The sequence below is a fragment of the Scyliorhinus canicula genome, chromosome 16, assembly GCF_902713615.1.
Source record: "Scyliorhinus canicula chromosome 16, sScyCan1.1, whole genome shotgun sequence".
NCBI classification, from domain to species: Eukaryota; Metazoa; Chordata; class Chondrichthyes; order Carcharhiniformes; family Scyliorhinidae; genus Scyliorhinus; species Scyliorhinus canicula.
This window is the reverse complement of record NC_052161.1, coordinates 10,817,997-10,835,771: the sequence shown is the minus strand read 5'-3', so window position 1 is coordinate 10,835,771 and position 17,775 is coordinate 10,817,997. Positions and strand designations below refer to the sequence as shown.

The 17,775-nt window shown below is 48.2% G+C and overlaps 1 protein-coding gene across 1 annotated transcript in view; it reads right to left on the bottom strand.

Moving 5' to 3' along the window:
• The window catches only part of hpse2 (heparanase 2), a 279,913-nt gene that overhangs the window by 81,811 nt on the left and 180,327 nt on the right, over positions 1–17,775 (bottom strand). Inside the window, exons 7-8 of the mRNA XM_038822233.1 lie at positions 15,609–15,702; positions 6,031–6,137 (exon numbers count right to left, since the gene is read on the bottom strand). Coding sequence (XP_038678161.1) covers positions 6,031–6,137; positions 15,609–15,702 — 201 coding nt within the window. The remainder of the gene's footprint in view (positions 1–6,030; positions 6,138–15,608; positions 15,703–17,775) is intronic.

Genomic DNA, 17,775 nt, shown 5'->3' with positions numbered 1-17,775 from the left:
AATAAACAGCTTCACAAAATAACCCTGTTTGGGTTGAACGGTGCAGTAATCTGCAGAAATATTTTCCATTTGAATTCTACTTAATTGCATAAGAGAGTAAGTGTTTTGACTTTTCTGTCGTTCTTTCCTCTGATAGAAACTTAAAGGATTACAACACCAATTATGCCATTGCTGCCCAGGCCATCTGTCCTGGCTGAAACATATTTATCCAGCCTAATTCCACCCTTGATTTTCTTGGAGGTCAAAAATCTGTCTATCCATTCTTTCCACATCCATCATTCCTAAGCAACGTTCTTGTAAATCTCCTTGAACCTCCTGTATATGCTCTCTAGTGTTACGTGTGGGAAAACTGGTGATAAGAATGGAATAGTTATCTAGATACAGTGGTGTTATGCTCAATTATCGAGACTTAGTAAGCCGAGAGGTTGTCAGTTCAAATCCTGCCAAGTTGAGTTCAATAACTCAGCCTATTGTCACAGCAAAGTGACCCTAAAAGCTCTGTGTTCACCTGAGGAAGGAGCAGTGCTCCGAAAGCTAGTGTTTGAAACAAACATGTTGGACTTTAACCTGGTGTTGTAAGACTGCTTACTAAATGCTCTAGAATGTGATAGAAGCCAAACATGGATGCCCCTCAAGCAAGGGAGCCCACACTAGATTCCACGCCACACTCTGACTGACTCAATTGCAAAAACAATTACTATTTTGGAAAGGAAGCACACTGGCATCTGCACAGGGCAACTGGAATAGGGTAAGAAATGTGGCCTTGCATTGCACTCGTCCATACTAATGAACTGAATTTATTTTTATAAATGTATTCATTAATGAACCAGATGGGTGCACACACAACAATCCAGTGATTCTTCTGGTCACCATTATGTGGTAATATGACTAGGGGTATTACGGTACCTGGGAGTGTGAGCTGCCATTGGTGCAGAGGGCTCGCTGCCCATTGGCCCAAGTAGTGTCCTCTGTATTCTCATTGGTCGAGAGAAAGGTAGCTCCGCCTACGAGGCGGGGTATAAGAACCCGTGTTCCCCAGCAGCCAGGTCATTTCTCTACTCCTGCTGCTGGGCTCACTTCTTGCTGATTAAAGCCTTTCGTTTCGGACTACACCTACGTTTCGTGTCCATTGATTGTGCATCACATTACAGATGCTTCCTTTCTAATTCCTAACATATTTCATTTAAATTCCCCAGCAGCCATGGTGGGATTTGAACCCAGGCCTTCAGGTCATTAGTCTTTGCCTCTGGATTATTAGTTCAGTAATATAGCCATGATGGTACCACACACCCAAGAGGTTTTGATCGAAGTTAAGCAGATTTAAGCACTTCCAGGAGCTTTGTGGCTACACGCAGTTGGGCTATGGAAGGTTCCAGAATCAATTGCCCTGTCTGTGTTGAGTTAGTACATTTTGGTTGGCTTCAGTCAGACCCTGAGGAGACGCGATAGGGTAAATCCTAGGAGGACGCTCCCACTTGTGGGAGAGACCAGAACCGGGGGAGGGGGGGGACACAGTTCTAGATTAAATGATGGAGATGAGGAGAAAATCGTTTTTCTCTCGGGGGGGGGGGGGGGGGGGGGGGGGGGGTCGTTCGTCTGTGAAATTCTCTTTCTGGGATAGCAGTGGGGGCTGGGTGCTTGAATTTATTCAAGGCTGATTTAGATTTTTGATAGAGAAGGGAGTGAAAGGTTATGGGGAACCAACAAGGAAGTGGAGTTGAGACACAATTAGATCAGCCACGGTCGTGTCGAATGGTGGGGCAGGCCTGTACGGTGGAGCAGGCCTGTACGGTAGTATGGCGTACCGCCTGTGTTCCAATGGCTTAGCAACACGGTATCTATTATTGCCTCTGATACTTCTGAGGTAATTAAATCGGGGTCTGTTGCGGCGCGAGGTAATACGCTGAGGCAGAGTTAATTCACAACGGTGATTTATTAACAAAGGAAGAATTTTATATAGATACAGATCAACACAAGTCCAACACAGCACGCATCACAGCCACTTCCGGGCTTACTCTAACGATTCTCACCACCTGGGTCTGTGCCCTGGCATCCAATCGGCTCGCGTTTGTGTGTTCCATTCGCGTAGGTTCTGGGTGGGTCACATGCCCGGCGAAGGATCGCCCCTTAAAGATGCCACGCTATCACAGGCTCCTAACACTGGTTGCTATTTTTATTAAACAGGGGATTAAGAATTGTGGAATAAAACCCAGGTAGGTGGAGTTAAGTTAGCCACAATCTAATCGAATGCTAGCACAGGACTGAAGTGCTGAATGGCCTCCTCCTGTTCCTTCCTTCCTGGTGAACATTGCTGGAAAGTGTGCCTTCAAATCACTGGAATGGCATAGTTTCATATTCTCTGCTCCTGTCTGTGAGATTCTCGGGTTGGATAAATGGTAATAAAATGAATAAGCGATGATGTGTGAGAAGAATATCTGTGGTTTGATTTTGGACGTGACAGTGTGATTCGATTACAAACCTTGCCCTTTGATGGAGTAGAATGTCAGCTTCTAATTTTTCTCGAAAGTACTCTCACAATAGAGTCAGAAATAAAATCGTTAAGAGCACAAAAATTGGCCATTCAACTAATCATGGAAATTACCCTGGCCACACTGAGTGCTGTTAATAACTTTAGACCCTCACTCCCCTTTCACAACATCTGAAAGCACAAGAAGCTGGATTCTTCGTTTCAGCGGCTAAGTGCCGGCTCGAACGGATAATTCGCGGGAGGTTTTGTGACCAAAAAAATCGGCGGAGATTCCTCATCAATTCTGGGACCGGTGAAGGGCGAGCAGCGGCGTCGGGTGAAACTCCCAACTCCTGCGCCGTAAACAGCCGGAGAGTGGGCGGGACCCTGGCCGCACATTGGCTGATGACCTACATCGGTCACGCCGCACAACAAATATTTCCTACAAGTGGAAACATCCTCTCCACATCCACTCTATTCAGGCTTCGCAGTGTCCTGTAGGTTTCAATAAGATCCCCCCTCATTCTCCTAAACTCCAACGAGTATAGACCCAGAGTCCTCAACTGTTCCTCATACGACAAGCTCTTCATTCCAGGGATCATTCTTGTGAACAAACTTTAGACCCTTTCCAAGGCCAGCACATTCTTCCTTAGATACGGGGCCCAAGATTGCTCACAATACTCCAAATGGGGTCTGACCAGAGCCTTATACAACCTCAGAAGTACATCCCTGGCCTTGTATTCTAACCCTCTCGACATGAATGCTAACATTGCGTTTGCCTTCCCATCTGCATTTTCTCATTTAGAAACTTTGACTAGGCTTCCATTCCTTCTTCCAAAGTGCATAATTTACACTTTTCCACATTGTATTTCATCTGCCACTTCTTTGCCCATTCTCCTGGTCTGTCCAAGTCCTTCAGCAGTCCCCCTGCTTCCTCAACGTGTCTTCAATAGAACAATAGATCATTACAGCGCAGTACAGGCCCTTCGATGTTGCGCCGACCTGTGAAACCAATCTAAAGCCCATCTACACTATTCCCTTCTCATCCATATGTCTATCCAATGACCATTTAAATGGCCTTAATGTTGGCGAGTCCACTACTGTTGCAGGCAGTGCATTCCACGCCCTTACTACTCTCTGAGTAAAGAACCTACCTCTGACATCTGTCCTAAATCCATCTCCCCTCAATTTAAAGCTATGTCCCCTCGTACTAGACATCACCATCCGAGGAAAAAGGCTTTCACTGTCCACCCTATCTAAGAACAACAAAGAACAAATAAAATTACAGCACAGGAACAGGCCCTTCGGCCCTCCCAGCCTGCGCCGATCCAGATCCTTTATCTAAACCTGTCGCCTATTTTCCAAGGATCTACTTCCCTCTGTTCCCCGCCCATTCATATATCTGTCTAGATGCTTCTTAAATGATGCTACTGTGCCCGCCTCTACCACCTCCGCTGGCAAAGCATTCCAGGCACCCACCACCCTCTGCGTAAAAAACTTTCCACGCACATCTCCCTTAAACTTTCCCCCTCTCACCTTGAAATCATGACCCCTTGTAATTGACACCCCCACTCTTGGAAAAAGCTTGTTGCGATCTAACCTGTCGATACCTCTCATAATTTTGTAGACCTCAATCAGGTCCCCCCTCAACCTCCGTCTTTCCAACGAAAACAATCCTAATCTACTCAACCTTTCTTCATAGCTGGCACCCTCCATACCAGGCAACATCCTGGTGAACCTCCTCTGCACCCTCTCTAAAGCATCCACATCCTTCTGGTAATGTGGCGACCAGAACTGCACGCAGTATTCCAAATGTGGCCTAACCAAACTCATATACAACTGTAACATGACCGGTCGACTCTTGTACTCAATACCCCGTCCGATGAAGGCAAGCATGCTGTATGCCTCCCCGAACAGGAATTGAACCTGCGTTGCTGGCTGTGTTCTGCATTACAAGCCAGCTATTTAGCCCACTGTGCTAAACCAGCCGCTTGTTGTGTGAGAAGGACTTTCTTCACTCAGGGTGGTGAACCCTTGGAATTATTTACTTGAGAGGATTGTGGAAGCTCCATCATTGAGTAGATTCAAGATAGAAAGTGATAGGTATTTGGATATTAATCACATTGAGGGATGTGGGGATAGGGGGAAGAATAGCCTAAGAGGTCGACGATCAGCCATGATGTAACTGAATAGCAGAACAGGCTTGACGGACTGAATGGCCTATTCCTGTTCCTATTTCCTATAATCCTATATTGCTATTGAAGAACAATATCAATATTTAGAAAAAATTTATAAAATATAGGTGCACCTATTTCATCAAATTTACAGCGCAGAAGGAGACCATTCGGCCCATCGAGTCTGCACTGGTTCTTGGAAAGAGCACCCTATCCAAACCCACACCTCCACCCTATCCCCATAATCCAGTGCCCCACCCAACACTAAGGGCAATTTTGGACACTAAGGGCAATTCAGCATGGCCAGTCCACCTAACCTGCACATCTTTGGACTGTGGGAGGAAACCGGAGCACCCGGAGGAAACCCACGCACACACGGGGAGAACGTGCAGACTCCGCACAGCCGGGAATCGAACCTGGGACCCTGGAGCTGTGAAGCAATTGTGCTAACCACAATTCTACCGTGCTGCCCACCTGGCGTAACACGGCATCATAAATTGACATAGTATTTCTAAATGATGAAAGCTCTCCATCCTATTTTGCCTGCACCTTTCACAGCGCTGACCCCATCATCGTCTGGTCACACGAGCTAACGGTTTGGAACGAGCCTGGCGACCGGCCTCCAATGACCCTTCCTGGGAACCCACCCAGAGGGCTCCCATTCAGTGCCATGATTTTCGGAATGCTTTCCATTAACTAGCGCGAGATGCGGCCACATACTTGCACTCTCGCCATACCATGTAACAACGTTGCCGGGAAGCCTCCTCTGGACTTGTCCAGATCGCCAACAATGAATTTGAGCAAGATCTCTCATCACCGTTCTGACGGCAAAGCGGGAGAAGACCTGAGAAAATTCGACCTGGTAACTTGGCGGTTCCTTCAGATAATGATGAGAATGTGGAACTTGCTGAGTGGGTCTGGTTGGGTGAAGAGCACAGATCCATTAAAGGAGAAGCTGGATAAGTACAGGAAGGTGGAAGGAGTAGAGGGATGGGCTGGTGACGTTGGATGAGGTCAAGAACAAAATAGTGCAGAGCATCAACATTGGCACAGATCAGTTGGGCCAAGTGGCTGGGCAGTCTGTGTAGATTTACTTTAGACGGGGAAGAATTCTAGTTTGTATTTGTTTTTGAAATCAGGTGACTACATTTGGATTGGATTGGATTGGATTTGTTTATTGTCACGTGTACCGAGGTACAGTGAAAAGTATTTTTCTGTGAGCAGCTCAACAGATCATTCTGTTCATTTGTACATTTTGTACTTTTTAAAAATCTGCCTTTCATCCTGAACAGTTCATCTGGGGCACAGTCTTCATGACATCTGTGCAATCGATACCAACACACAGCAATGACTGGACAGAGTATTGAAACATACGCACGGAATACTTACAGAAATCCTGCTGCATAACTATCAGAGAGATTGGTGGTTCCTCCAGTCCATGCTGGCCCTACCCCTGCAAGCCACACCTTCTTCCCCGGCGCGTGTGAGTTCACAACCTGTTGGGAGGAAAATACTGGAAATAATCTTTGATGTAAGCAGAGAAAATAAAAGGTGGAGGATTGAAGTGCGGCTGGAGTGGAGTCCAGTTAACTGCAGTCTGCAGCTGGAGAGTTGGCATCTTCTAGCCTCCTTTTCACTGTTCAGCTCACATAACTGGCTACCAATCCTTCTCGCATTCCACGGCAAATTCTTTCTCAACACACCTGTAACAGTCTCAATGATATTAACGTTTCAGTTACAACGCGGCAACGCTTCAGAGTTGGGGAGAGTTCAGGAAATCATAGCACCCTGACAGAACATCGATAACATATTCAACGTACACACTTCCTGTCAGTGCCACCCTTACTTCCTGGGATTAGAGGATTGCCCGATGGCGAGAGATTGAGTAAGCACGGGCCTACATTCTTTCCGTTTTGAAGCATGAGGAACCATCTCATTGAAATACAGATGGAGAATGGGGATGAGAAACATATCAGCCATGATTGAATGGCGGAGCAGACTCCATGGGCCAAGTGGCCTAATTCTGCTCCTATGTCTATTCAGGGCTGAGAGCAATAGGTTTTCAGATTCTAAGGGAGTCATGGTGTATGGGGAGTGGAAAGACAAGTGGAATTGTGATAGATCAGCCGTGGTCTGATTGAATGGCAACGCAAGCTTGAAAGGAGATCAGGCCTACCCCTTCATCTATTGGTCTTATGACCCTTTCCCCCATTATCTTTGTGGTAGCTCTGCCATTTCATTGTAAAACAGTGGCTCGCCGTGAGCATCAGCAGGGGTGGTCTGCCAGCGCAGTAAACGACAAGTTGTGGTGAAGTAGTTTGAAGGCTTTCATTCGAAGCACAGTAGCATAGTGGTTAGCACAGTTGCTTCACCGCTCCAGGGTCCCAGGTTCGATTCCCAGCTTGGGTCACTGTCTGCGTGGGGTCTGCACGTTCTCTCCCTGTGTCTGCGTGGGTTTCCTCCGGGTGCTCCGGTTTCCTCCCACAGTCCAAAGATGTGCGGGTTAGGTGGATTGGCCATTCTAAATTGCCCTTGGTTTCCAAAAGGTTAGGTGTGGTTACTGGGTTACGGGGATAAAGGGGGATAGGGTGGAGGCATGGGGCTTGGGCAGGGTGCTCTTTCCAAGGGCCAGTACAGACTCGATGGGCTGAATGGCCTCCTTCTGCACTGTAAATTCTATGATCTTAATGATCTAAACAACTTTCGGCCATGCACTTTAGAATGTCATGCGAACCACTCGACTAGACTTTTGACAAAGGGTCATCTGGACTTGAAACGTTAGCTCTTTTCTCTCCCTACAGATGCTGCCAGACCTGCTGAGATTTTCCAGCATTTTCTCTTTGGTGTGTCTATGTATATGGGTGCGGCTGTGGGTGCATGTATGTGTAAGTGCATGTGTCTACCTGGGCATGTATGGGAGTGCTTCTGTGTATTTGAGTGGGTCTGTGTGTGAGTGTGGGTGTGTAAATGGGTGTGTGCGAATGCTTCTGTGTATGTGAGTGGAATTGCATGTGAGTGTGGGTCTGTGTATGAGTGTGGGTCTGTGTATGAGTGTGGATCTGTGTATGAGTGTGGGTCTGTGTACGAGTATGGGTCTATGTATGTGGGTGGGTCTGTTTGTGTGTGGGTGTGTGTAAGTGCTTCTGTGTATGTGAGTGGGCCTCTGTGTGTGTCTGTGTGTATACATGGGGGGGTTTGTGTGTGGGCGTGTGTAAGTGCTTCTGTGTATGTGAGTGGGCTTGTGTGTGTGTACATGGGTGGGTTTGTGTATGGGCGTGTGTAAGTGCTTCTGTGTATGTGAGTGGGCTTGTGTGTGTGTGTGTGTGTGTACATGGGTGGGTTTGTGTGTGGGCGTGTGTAAGTGCTTCTGTGTATGTGAATGGGCTTGTGTGTGTGTGTATGTGTGTGTACATGGGTGGGTTTGTGTGTGGGTGTGTGTAAGTGCTTCTGTGTATGAGTGTGGGTCTGTGTATGAGTGTGGATCTGTGTATGAGTGTGGGTCTGTGTACGAGTGTGGGTCTATGTATGTGGGTGGGTCTGTTTGTGTGTGGGTGTGTGTAAGTGCTTCTGTGTATGTGAGTGGGCCTCTGTGTGTGTCTGTGTGTATACATGGGGGGGTTTGTGTGTGGGCGTGTGTAAGTGCTTCTGTGTATGTGAGTGGGCTTGTGTGTGTGTACATGGGTGGGTTTGTGTATGGGCGTGTGTAAGTGCTTCTGTGTATGTGAGTGGGCTTGTGTGTGTGTGTGTGTGTGTGTACATGGGTGGGTTTGTGTGTGGGTGTGTGTAAGTGCTTCTGTGTATGTGAGTGGGCCTGTGTGTGTGTGTCTGTGTATGTGGGTTGTGTCTGTGTACATGGGTGGGTTTATGTATGGGTGTGTGTCCGTGTATGTGGATGGGTCTGTGTGTTTACGAAGAAAGGGCTTAGTTAGCTCAGTTGACTGGACGGCTGGTTAGTGATGCAGAGAGACGCCAATAGCGCGGGTTCAATCCATGTACCAGCTGCCCCTCGCCTGAGGTGCAGTCAGCTCTCCCCCCTCAAAGGGAAAAGCAGCCTCGGGTCCCCTGGGACTGTGGCGACATTTATACAAAGAATAGTGGAAATGCAGAACTCGCTCCCCATCAAAAGGCTTTGGGTGGTGAAAGAGGTGGAGCTTTTGAGCCGGGGATTGATGCTAAAGGTAGATCATAAGCAAGTAGTGAATTAGCATGGTCTGCTTGAATGATGGAACAGACTTGAGGGGCTGAATGGCCTATTCCTAGTCCTGAGACCGTTTCACTGCAGCTTCCCTCTGCAGCGTCCTCATCCAAGTCAATCAGGTGAGTACGAGTGACCAGGAGGTCACTTTGGATCCAGTCAGACGAGTCATTTGGCTCCAGAATGTTTCCCGCTGTAAGGAGGCCGAGAGGTTGAGCAAGCAATGATGTGCTTTCTGCCAAGCTTCAGACAACTCATAGATTATCATAGAATTTACAGTGCAGAAGGAGGCCATTCGGCCCATCGAGTCTGCACCGGCTCTTGGAAAGAGCACCCTCCCCAAGCCCCATGCCTCCATCCTTAAGCCGGGTCTCTGGATTACAGTCCAACAACATTACCGCCATGTCACCACCTCCCCAACTTGGGGGACAGAAATAGAAGGCCAGATTCACTTCAGGCCAGGTATCACATGCCTAAAGAACAGAGTCAGAATCTCACAACAAAATGTGCCTCAGTTCCAACCTTCGCAGAGCCCCCCTTACTCCATATTGTGACATCTGCACTGTGGGCTCCCATTTTCGTGCCAATTCTTTCATTTGAATCCCCCTAATTAGGTTTCCATCCATGCCACACATCAAAAACAGCCCTTATCAATGTCACAAATTGCATCTTGTGACAGTGCTACACTTCTCGTTCTTGGCCTGTCTGCAGTCTTTGACACACCATTTTCCCCCAACAGCTCTCCACTGACATCCAACTGCACTGGGGTGGTTCACACCTTATCCATCTTTAATTCTTACCCATCACGCCATATCAGCCAGAAAAACTGTATTCAAGAGAACGTTTTTTAGCCAGCACGTAACAAGCCCAACAAGAGGTGCTCTTAAGTAGGGTGCTCTTTGGGCAGCACGGTGGCGCAGTGGGTAGCATTGCTGCCTCACGGCGCTGAGGTCCCAGGTTCGATCCCTGCTCTGGGTCACTGTCCGTTTGGAGTTTGCACATTCTCCCCGTGTCTGCGTGGGTTTCGCCCCCACAACCCAAAGATGTGCAGGGTAGGTGGATTGGCCACGCTAAATTGCCCCTTAATTGGAAAAATGAATTGGGTACGATAAATTTATTTAAAAAAAAGTAGGGTGTTCTTTCCAAGGGACGGTGCAGACTCGATGGGCGGAATGGTCTCCTTCTGCACTGTAAGGCCTATGATAAGAGGGGAAGCAATTCTAGATTCAGTCTCAGGAAATTAAGCTGGTCAAGTGGATGAAGTAGCCGTGGGGGACCATTTTAGAGATAGTGACTATAATATAGTTCGATTTGGCATGATTATGGAAAAGGACAAAGGTGGAACAGGAGTAAAAGTTACAAATCGGAGGAACACAAATTTTGCAAAGCTGAGAGGTGAGCAAGAGCGGCCTGGATACAGCTACCAGTGTCAGATTAGTGGGAGGCATTCAAAGGTGAGATTCTGCGTGCACAGTGTAGACCAGCTCCCCACAAAGAAAATGGTTCTGCCAAATCTAGAGCCAATGGTTATGCAGAAGCATACAGACCAAGATAATGCAGACAAAGAACGCTTATGGCTGTCACAAATGGCTTAATACTGTAGAAAGCCTAGAGAAGTATAGGAAGTACAGGGGGACAGTAAGAATGGAAATGGGGAAAGCAGTGAGAGGATGCAAAAAAATAATGTCGAGTAAAATCAAAGAAAATCCAAAGATAGTTTACCAAACATTAAGAGCAAATGAAATGAAAATTGCTTATTGTCACAAGTAGGCTTCAAATGAAGTTACTATGAAAAGCCCCTAGTCGCCACATTCCAGCGCCTGTTCGGGGAGGCTGGTACGGGAATTGAACCCACGCTGCTGGCCTGCTTTCTAAGACAGCGATTTAGCCCTGTGCTAAACTAAGAGGATAACTAAGGAAAATGTAGAGTCCATTAGAGATCTACATGGTAATATGTGGGTTGATTCAGAAAACATGGGCAGGGTTCTCAATAAGGGGCATGATGTAACAAAATAAAAGTCCCATTTTGGGCGTGGATCGCGGATGTTTCGGGGTATCTGCAGCACCGAGATTGCCCCCGTTATCAAATGGGACCTTTTTTGGGGCTTTGGCGAGGAACGCCCCGCTGATGCCGCATTTACCTCACTTTGAGCTGTTGGCGCAGGAAGATATAGGGGCGCATTTTTAAATGCTGGCCCGATCTCTCAACCCCCCCTCAGCCAACAACCTCAGCCTCCGAACACCCCCCCCCAACTTACCTCTTAGGGGTCCTCGATTCTCCCCCCCCCCCCCCCCCCCCCCCCCCCACTTCACCCCACCTCTTAAGGGCAGGGCACTCCAGGGTCCAATCCATGTCACAGGCAACCTGGCACGTGGGCCAGCCTGGCACCCTGGCAGTGCCCCTGCAAGCCTGGCAGTGCCACCCAGCCACCCGGGTGGCACTGCCAGGGTGCCCAAGTAGCACTGCCAAGGTACCAGGCTAGCAGTGCCAATTTCCTGAGTAGTAGTGTGAGTGCCAGGGTACCACCCTGCCCAGAGCCCCCCCCCCCCCCAAATTGCCGTTACGCCTGGTTCATATTTGTGTGAACCAGTGCTATCGCGGCTACGGTGAGGTCTCCCAGGTACGGGAGTTTGTTCATTCCCGGGCTCGGGATAATCAGGTGCAGACATATTTAAATGAGCCGAATAACTCATTTAAATAAGTTAACCTGGATCTCACCCAGCGCGGGCAAGATCCAGATCGCGGTGTCTCGCGAGGTCTCGTAAGATCTCGCAAGGCGTTCCGAGCATCACAAATCTGGTGAGACGCCTCTTGTGATATTTAACATCCTTGTCAGATCACAGAGTTGGGCTCTCAATGAGGCCATTCGATCGTGCCTGCACTTTGTCTCTGTCTTCACTAAGGAGAGGGATGATGCAGATATTCTAGTTAAAGAGGAAGACTGTGAAATCTTAGATACAATAAGCATAGTTGGAGAGAAAGTACTGGAGGGACTAGTAACCTTGATAAGTAGCCAGGGCCAGATGGATTGAATCCCAGGGAGGAAATAACGGATGCGCGAGGATCCTCACTAGATACAGGCAAGCTCCCAGAGGGTTGAACTTCTGAGAACATTGCACTATTATTTAAAAAGGGTACAAGGGATAGGCCAGAAAACTATAGGCCGGTCAGTCTGACTTCGGTGGTGAGCAACCTATTAGAAACAATTCTGAGAGACAGGATAAACTCACTTAAAAAGGTACATATTGATTAGGGACAGACAGCCTGGATTTATGGGTGTGAAGATCATGCCATACAAAGTTAATAGCATTTTGTGAGGAGGTAGCAAGGAGGAGTGATTAGGGTAGTGCAGTGGATGTTGTCTATATGGATTTCAGTACGGCATTTGATAAGGCCCACACTGCAGACTGGTCAGAAAAGTGAGATCTAATAGGAAACCGACAGGGCAGCAGGCTAGATCCAAAATTGGCTCAGGGATAGGAAACAAACGATAATGGTCAATGGATGTTTATGCAAATGAAGGCAACTTCTAATGGTGTTCCAGAGGGATCAGTCTTGGGGCCCTTGCTGTTTGTTGTATATATTAACGATTTGGACTTAAATGTAGGCGACAGGATTGGAAAATTTGCAGATGACACACAATTTGGCCGTGTAGGTGATAGTGAGGAGGGCAGTGCCGACTCCAGTAGGCAAGGAAATGGCAAATGGAATTCACTCCGGAAAAGTGTGAGGTAACGCATTTGGGAAGAACAAACAAAGCAAGTGAATTCTGAATAAATAGGGAGATATTGGGAGGGGTTGAGGAAGTGCATGTCCACAGGTCCTTGAAGATGGCAGGGACAAGGTGGTGAAGAAAGCATATAGAGTGCTTTTCTTCATTTGATGAGGCACTAAATACAAAAGTAGGGATATAATACTGGGCAGAACTGTAGCATTGTGGTTAGCACAATTGCTTCACAGCTCCAGGATCCCAGGTTCCATTCTGGCTTGGGTCACTGTCTGTGCGGAGTCTGCACATCCTCCCCGAGTGTGCGTGGGTTTCCTCCGGGTGCTCCGGTTTCCTCCCACAGTCCAAAGATGTGCAGGTTAGGTGGATTGGCCATGCTAAATTGCCCTTAGTGTCCAAAATTGCCCTTAGTGTTGGGTGGGGTTACTGGGTTATGGGGATAGGGTGGGGGTGTGGACCTTGGGTAGGGCGCTCTTTCCAAGAGCCGGTGCAGACTCGATGGGCCGCACTGTAAATTCTATGATAGTAACTGGATATAATGCTGGGACTGGATAAAATGCTGATGAGGCCACAGTTGTAATTTTGTGCACAGTTCTGGTCGCCACATTACAGGAAGGACATACCTGCTCTGGGGAGAGTGCAGAGGAGATTTACAAGAATGTTGCCAGGGCTAGAAAATTGCAGCTGTGAGGAGAGGTTGGATAGGCTGGAGTTGTTTTCCTTAGAACTGAGGAAGCTGAAGGGTGACCTAACTGAGGTGTACAAAATGATGAGGTGCCTGGACAGGGAAACCTTGATTCCCCTAACTGAGGGATCAATCACCAGGGGAAATAGATTGGAGATATGAGGATAATAGAGGACATGAGGAAAAACATTTTCACTCAGAGGGTGGTAGATGTGTGGAATTCACTGCCTGAATTAACTGAGACTCAAATGCTCACCTCATTTAAAAGGAACCTGGATCTATATCCGAGGTGCTGGAACCTGCAAGGTAACGGAACCAGGGGCTGGAAAGTGGGATTAAAATGAGCGGCTGGTTTATTTTTTCTCTTCCTGTCCGGCGCAAACACAGTGGGCCGAATGGCCTGTTTCTGCACCGTAACCTGTCTACGGTTCCAAGGCAGAGAGAAGAGAAAAGAGAAAATAAACCGCGTGTGATTAATGACTATTCTTTAAATTATTGTTCTATCCATGGGCTTTACCGTTCGGGAGGGATGCTGCGTTGAAGCATGCTGCTTCCCAATGGGAAAGGTTGAGGAAGTCAGTGGAGGATGTCAACTCCCTTCTTATATAAAAAAAAAATCACTCTGGGGTCTGAATGAGTTCCGAGGACGTGGCAGCGCTAATGGCCAACAGAGGGCGCTGCAGTCAGCTTCTCAGCAATTGGCTCCTGCAACAGTTACAGACCATCAGCTGGGAGAACTGGTCCCTTCCGTCGTAATATCACCACGTGCAGTCTGGCTGTTGTGACACACTTTTCCCACTGGTAGTGCACCCCCCCCCCCCTTACGGGCTTCCCGGCGGCGTGGGGATGGCTCCAATTGGAAATTCCATTGACAAGCGGTGGGAAGATAGAATCCTTCCACCAGTGAACGACACTCCAACAAGAAACACGCAGATGGGGAAATCGGAGAATCCAGCCCCTGAACTGTAAAAGTATTTTACCGTGACTAAAACTTCTTCTCTTCGGATCCCGCAGTTATCCTGTGTTTAGCTTCCTGCTGAGCGGCAAAGGACACTTCTGTAAGTCCTTGTTCCCTCGCAAGTTGAAATGTGATTGGCGCGGCGCATGCCTGGTGATGTTACTGATGCCATCAACTCCCTCGATGGCCCAAAACCCCTCGTGGACTCCGAGCTTTGAGATAATGCACCGGTAATGCATAGGGCTGTTTAGCACAGGGCTAAATCGCTGGCTTTGAAAGCAGACCAAACAGGCCAGCAGCACGGTTCGATTCCCATAACAGCCTTCCCGAACAGGCGCCGGAATGTGGTGACTAGGGGCTTTTCACAGTAACTTAATTTGAAGCCTACTCGTGACAATAGGCGATTTTTTGTTTTAAAGACTGCCTGCCTTTGTGAACAAGGCAGCAAACTACAAACCCGAGGACGTGGGTTTAGGGTGACTGGGTTTCAAAGGGGAATTGCATCAGCAGCTGGAAGGGAAGGAAATGCAGCACTATGGGACAGGACAGGGGAGTCGGACTGGCTCCATTTCCCTTGCAGAGACCCAACAAGGATTGCAGGAGTGAATGGCACTCCTCTGTGCTGTAACTCATTCAGAATTCTATTATCGAACCTTCCACTGGCAACCCCCACGGGTCGGAAATTATAAACCACACAACACTTCTCTAACACCGCTGGTTAAACTGGGCCAGAGTCCTGACTTGTTGCTCCAGAGAGGCGAGTTCAATTCCCACCATGGCAGCTGGGAGAATTTAAATTCAATTAATTAATATACCTGGAATTAAAGTGTTGTTTAAAAACGATTGAGACCTGACAGATTGTCATAATGTTCCACCTGGTTCTCTAATCTCCTTAAGTGGAGGGAATCTGCTGTTCTGACCTGGTCTGGCCTATGTGTGACTCCAGGTCCACAGCAGTCCTCTGAAATGGCTGAGAAAGCCACTCCGCTGTATCAAACCTTTCCAGGTCAAGGCACTGTGGGTGTACCTACTCCACATGGTCTTCAGCAGTTCAAGAAGGCAGCTCACCACTACCCTCTCAAGGGATATACAATAAATGCTGACCTTTCCTGCAGTACCCACATCTTCAAAATGGATCGGGTGTGAGGGTTTGACACCTAACCAGCATCAGAAATCCCCAGTCTCTCCCCCCCCCCCCCCCCCCCCCCCCCCCCCCCCCCCCCCCCCCCCCCCCCCCCCCCCCCCCCCCAAACCACTCCCCCACCTCCCCCCAAACACCGCCACACACACACACACCTTCAGCCCAGGAGCTCAGGTATCTGGTCACAATGTCAGTCCGATTTACTGCTCTTCTGTTGCTACTTGGTGTCTACATTAACCAGCAGAAGTAAAGAAACTCACCCTGTGTACCTTGGCAATCTGATCTGAGAGAGTGTCCAACAGGCGCGTTTTCATAAAATCAGCCACATTCACTGTTTGGTCATCAATGTAGTAACTGGAACAGACACACAGCAGGACGTGTTAGCAGAGCAAGTGACTGATTACACTGCCAAACTGCTCAAAAACCTGAGATTCACACGGCCTTCAAGATGTTTTAGAACAAAACTATGCGAGTTGGGAATTAAGTCATTCCACAGGCACTAAATGTAATAATAATCTTTATCGTCACAAGTAGGCTTATTAACACAGCAATTAAATTACTGTGAAAATCCCCTAGTCACCACTATCAGGCGCCTGTTCGGGTACACAGAGGGAGAATTCTGATGTCCAAATTACCTAACAGCACATCTTTGGACTGTGGGAGGGAACCAGAGCACCCGGAGGAAACCCACGCAGACACGGGGAGAATGTGCAGATTCATAGATACATATAATTTACAGTGCAGAAGGAGGACATTTGGCCCATTGAGTCTGCACCGGCTCTTGGAAAGAGCACCCTACCCAAGCCCACACCCCCACCCTATCCCCATAACCCAGTAACCCCACCCAACACTAAAGGCAATTTTGGACACTAAGGGCAATTTAGCGTGGCCAATCCACCTAACCTGCACGTCTTTGGTCTGTGGGAGGAAACCGGAGCACCCGGAGGAAACCCACGCAGACACGGGGAGAACGTGCAGACTCCGCACAGACAGTGACCCAAGCCGGGAATCGAACCTGGGACCCTGGAGCTGTGAAGCAGCAGTCACAGAGTTATTCTGGAACAGAAGGTGGCAATTCAACCCACTGGCTCCCTGCAGAGCAATCCAATCAGTTCTATTCCCTCACTCTGTCATCACATGCTTGTCAGGTTATTTCTTTCAAGTGCCAGAGTTACAGATCATTGCCACTTGCTGTTTCCTCACAGCTCAAAGCATCAAAGAATTTACAGTGCAGAAGGAGGCAATTCGGCCCATCGAGTCTGCACCGGCTCTTGGAAAGAGCACCCTACCCAACATCCACACCTCCACCCTATCCCCAGGGTCCCAAGCCGGAATCGAACTTGGGACCCTGGAGCTGTGAAGCGATTGTGCTATCCGCAAGGCTACCTTGCTGCCCCAACATGGACGTCTGAAGCAGGGCATTTCTAGGGACTTTTTTCTGGAGTGAGCCATCAAAAGACTATCTCTTGATCATTTGGTGAATTCAGAATTATGAATGATTTCAGTAGTGACTTCAACCTGATGTGCTTCTGTTAAAGGTTTTGTTTTTAATGGATGTTAAAAAAGAAAGCTTAGTGTTGTATTCTTTGGGGGTTGTATTTTAATTAATGGTTGCTAAGATGTTCACTGTATGTTTTAAAAAGGTTAACTTGAGTTCATAGAATAAACATTATTTTACTTTACAAAATACTTTTCCATTTCTGCTGTACCACGCCTGTAGAGTGGGCCGTGTGCTCCCCATACCACAATCTAGTAAAAGTTGTGGGTCAGGTGAACTCCATGATACACTTCGGGGTTCTCTAAACCCTGAGGATACAAGACCCATTTCAGATTCGAGTCAGCGTCGTTCTGTTGGAGTGCTCTGCTCTCAGAGAGACGAGGCATCAGACCAAAGCCTCTTGCGCCTTCTCTGGTAGACACAGCAGAACCTACGGCAGTATTTGAAAGGAAAGCCTGGAGGTTCTCCGGGTGCTCTGATCAATATTTATCCTTCAACCAACACAGAAAAAATTTAAATAAATAAATAACCTTTGTTGTCACAAGTAGGCTTACATTAACACTGCAATGAAGTTACTGTGAAAAGCCCCCAGTCGCCCCACTCCGGTGTCTGTTCGGGCACACAGAGGGAGAATTTAGAATTCTCAGCTGGTACAGGAATTGAACCCGCGCTGCTGGCCTTGTTCTGCATCACACTGCTTCTCCAGCCCACTGAGCTAAACCAGCAGGATTTTCCACACATCCTCTTCCCCCCCCCCCCCCCCCCCCCCCCCAGCTGTCAATGGGGTTTCCTGTCGTTCACTCCCTCCACCGCAGGGGACTCAGGGGGGAGGAGTTGGGTTGTGCCGTCGGCAGGCACGGAAGGTCGCACTGGCGGGAATGCCTGGAAAATCCCGCCCGTTATTCGGGGGCTATATTCTGCCGTTCCCG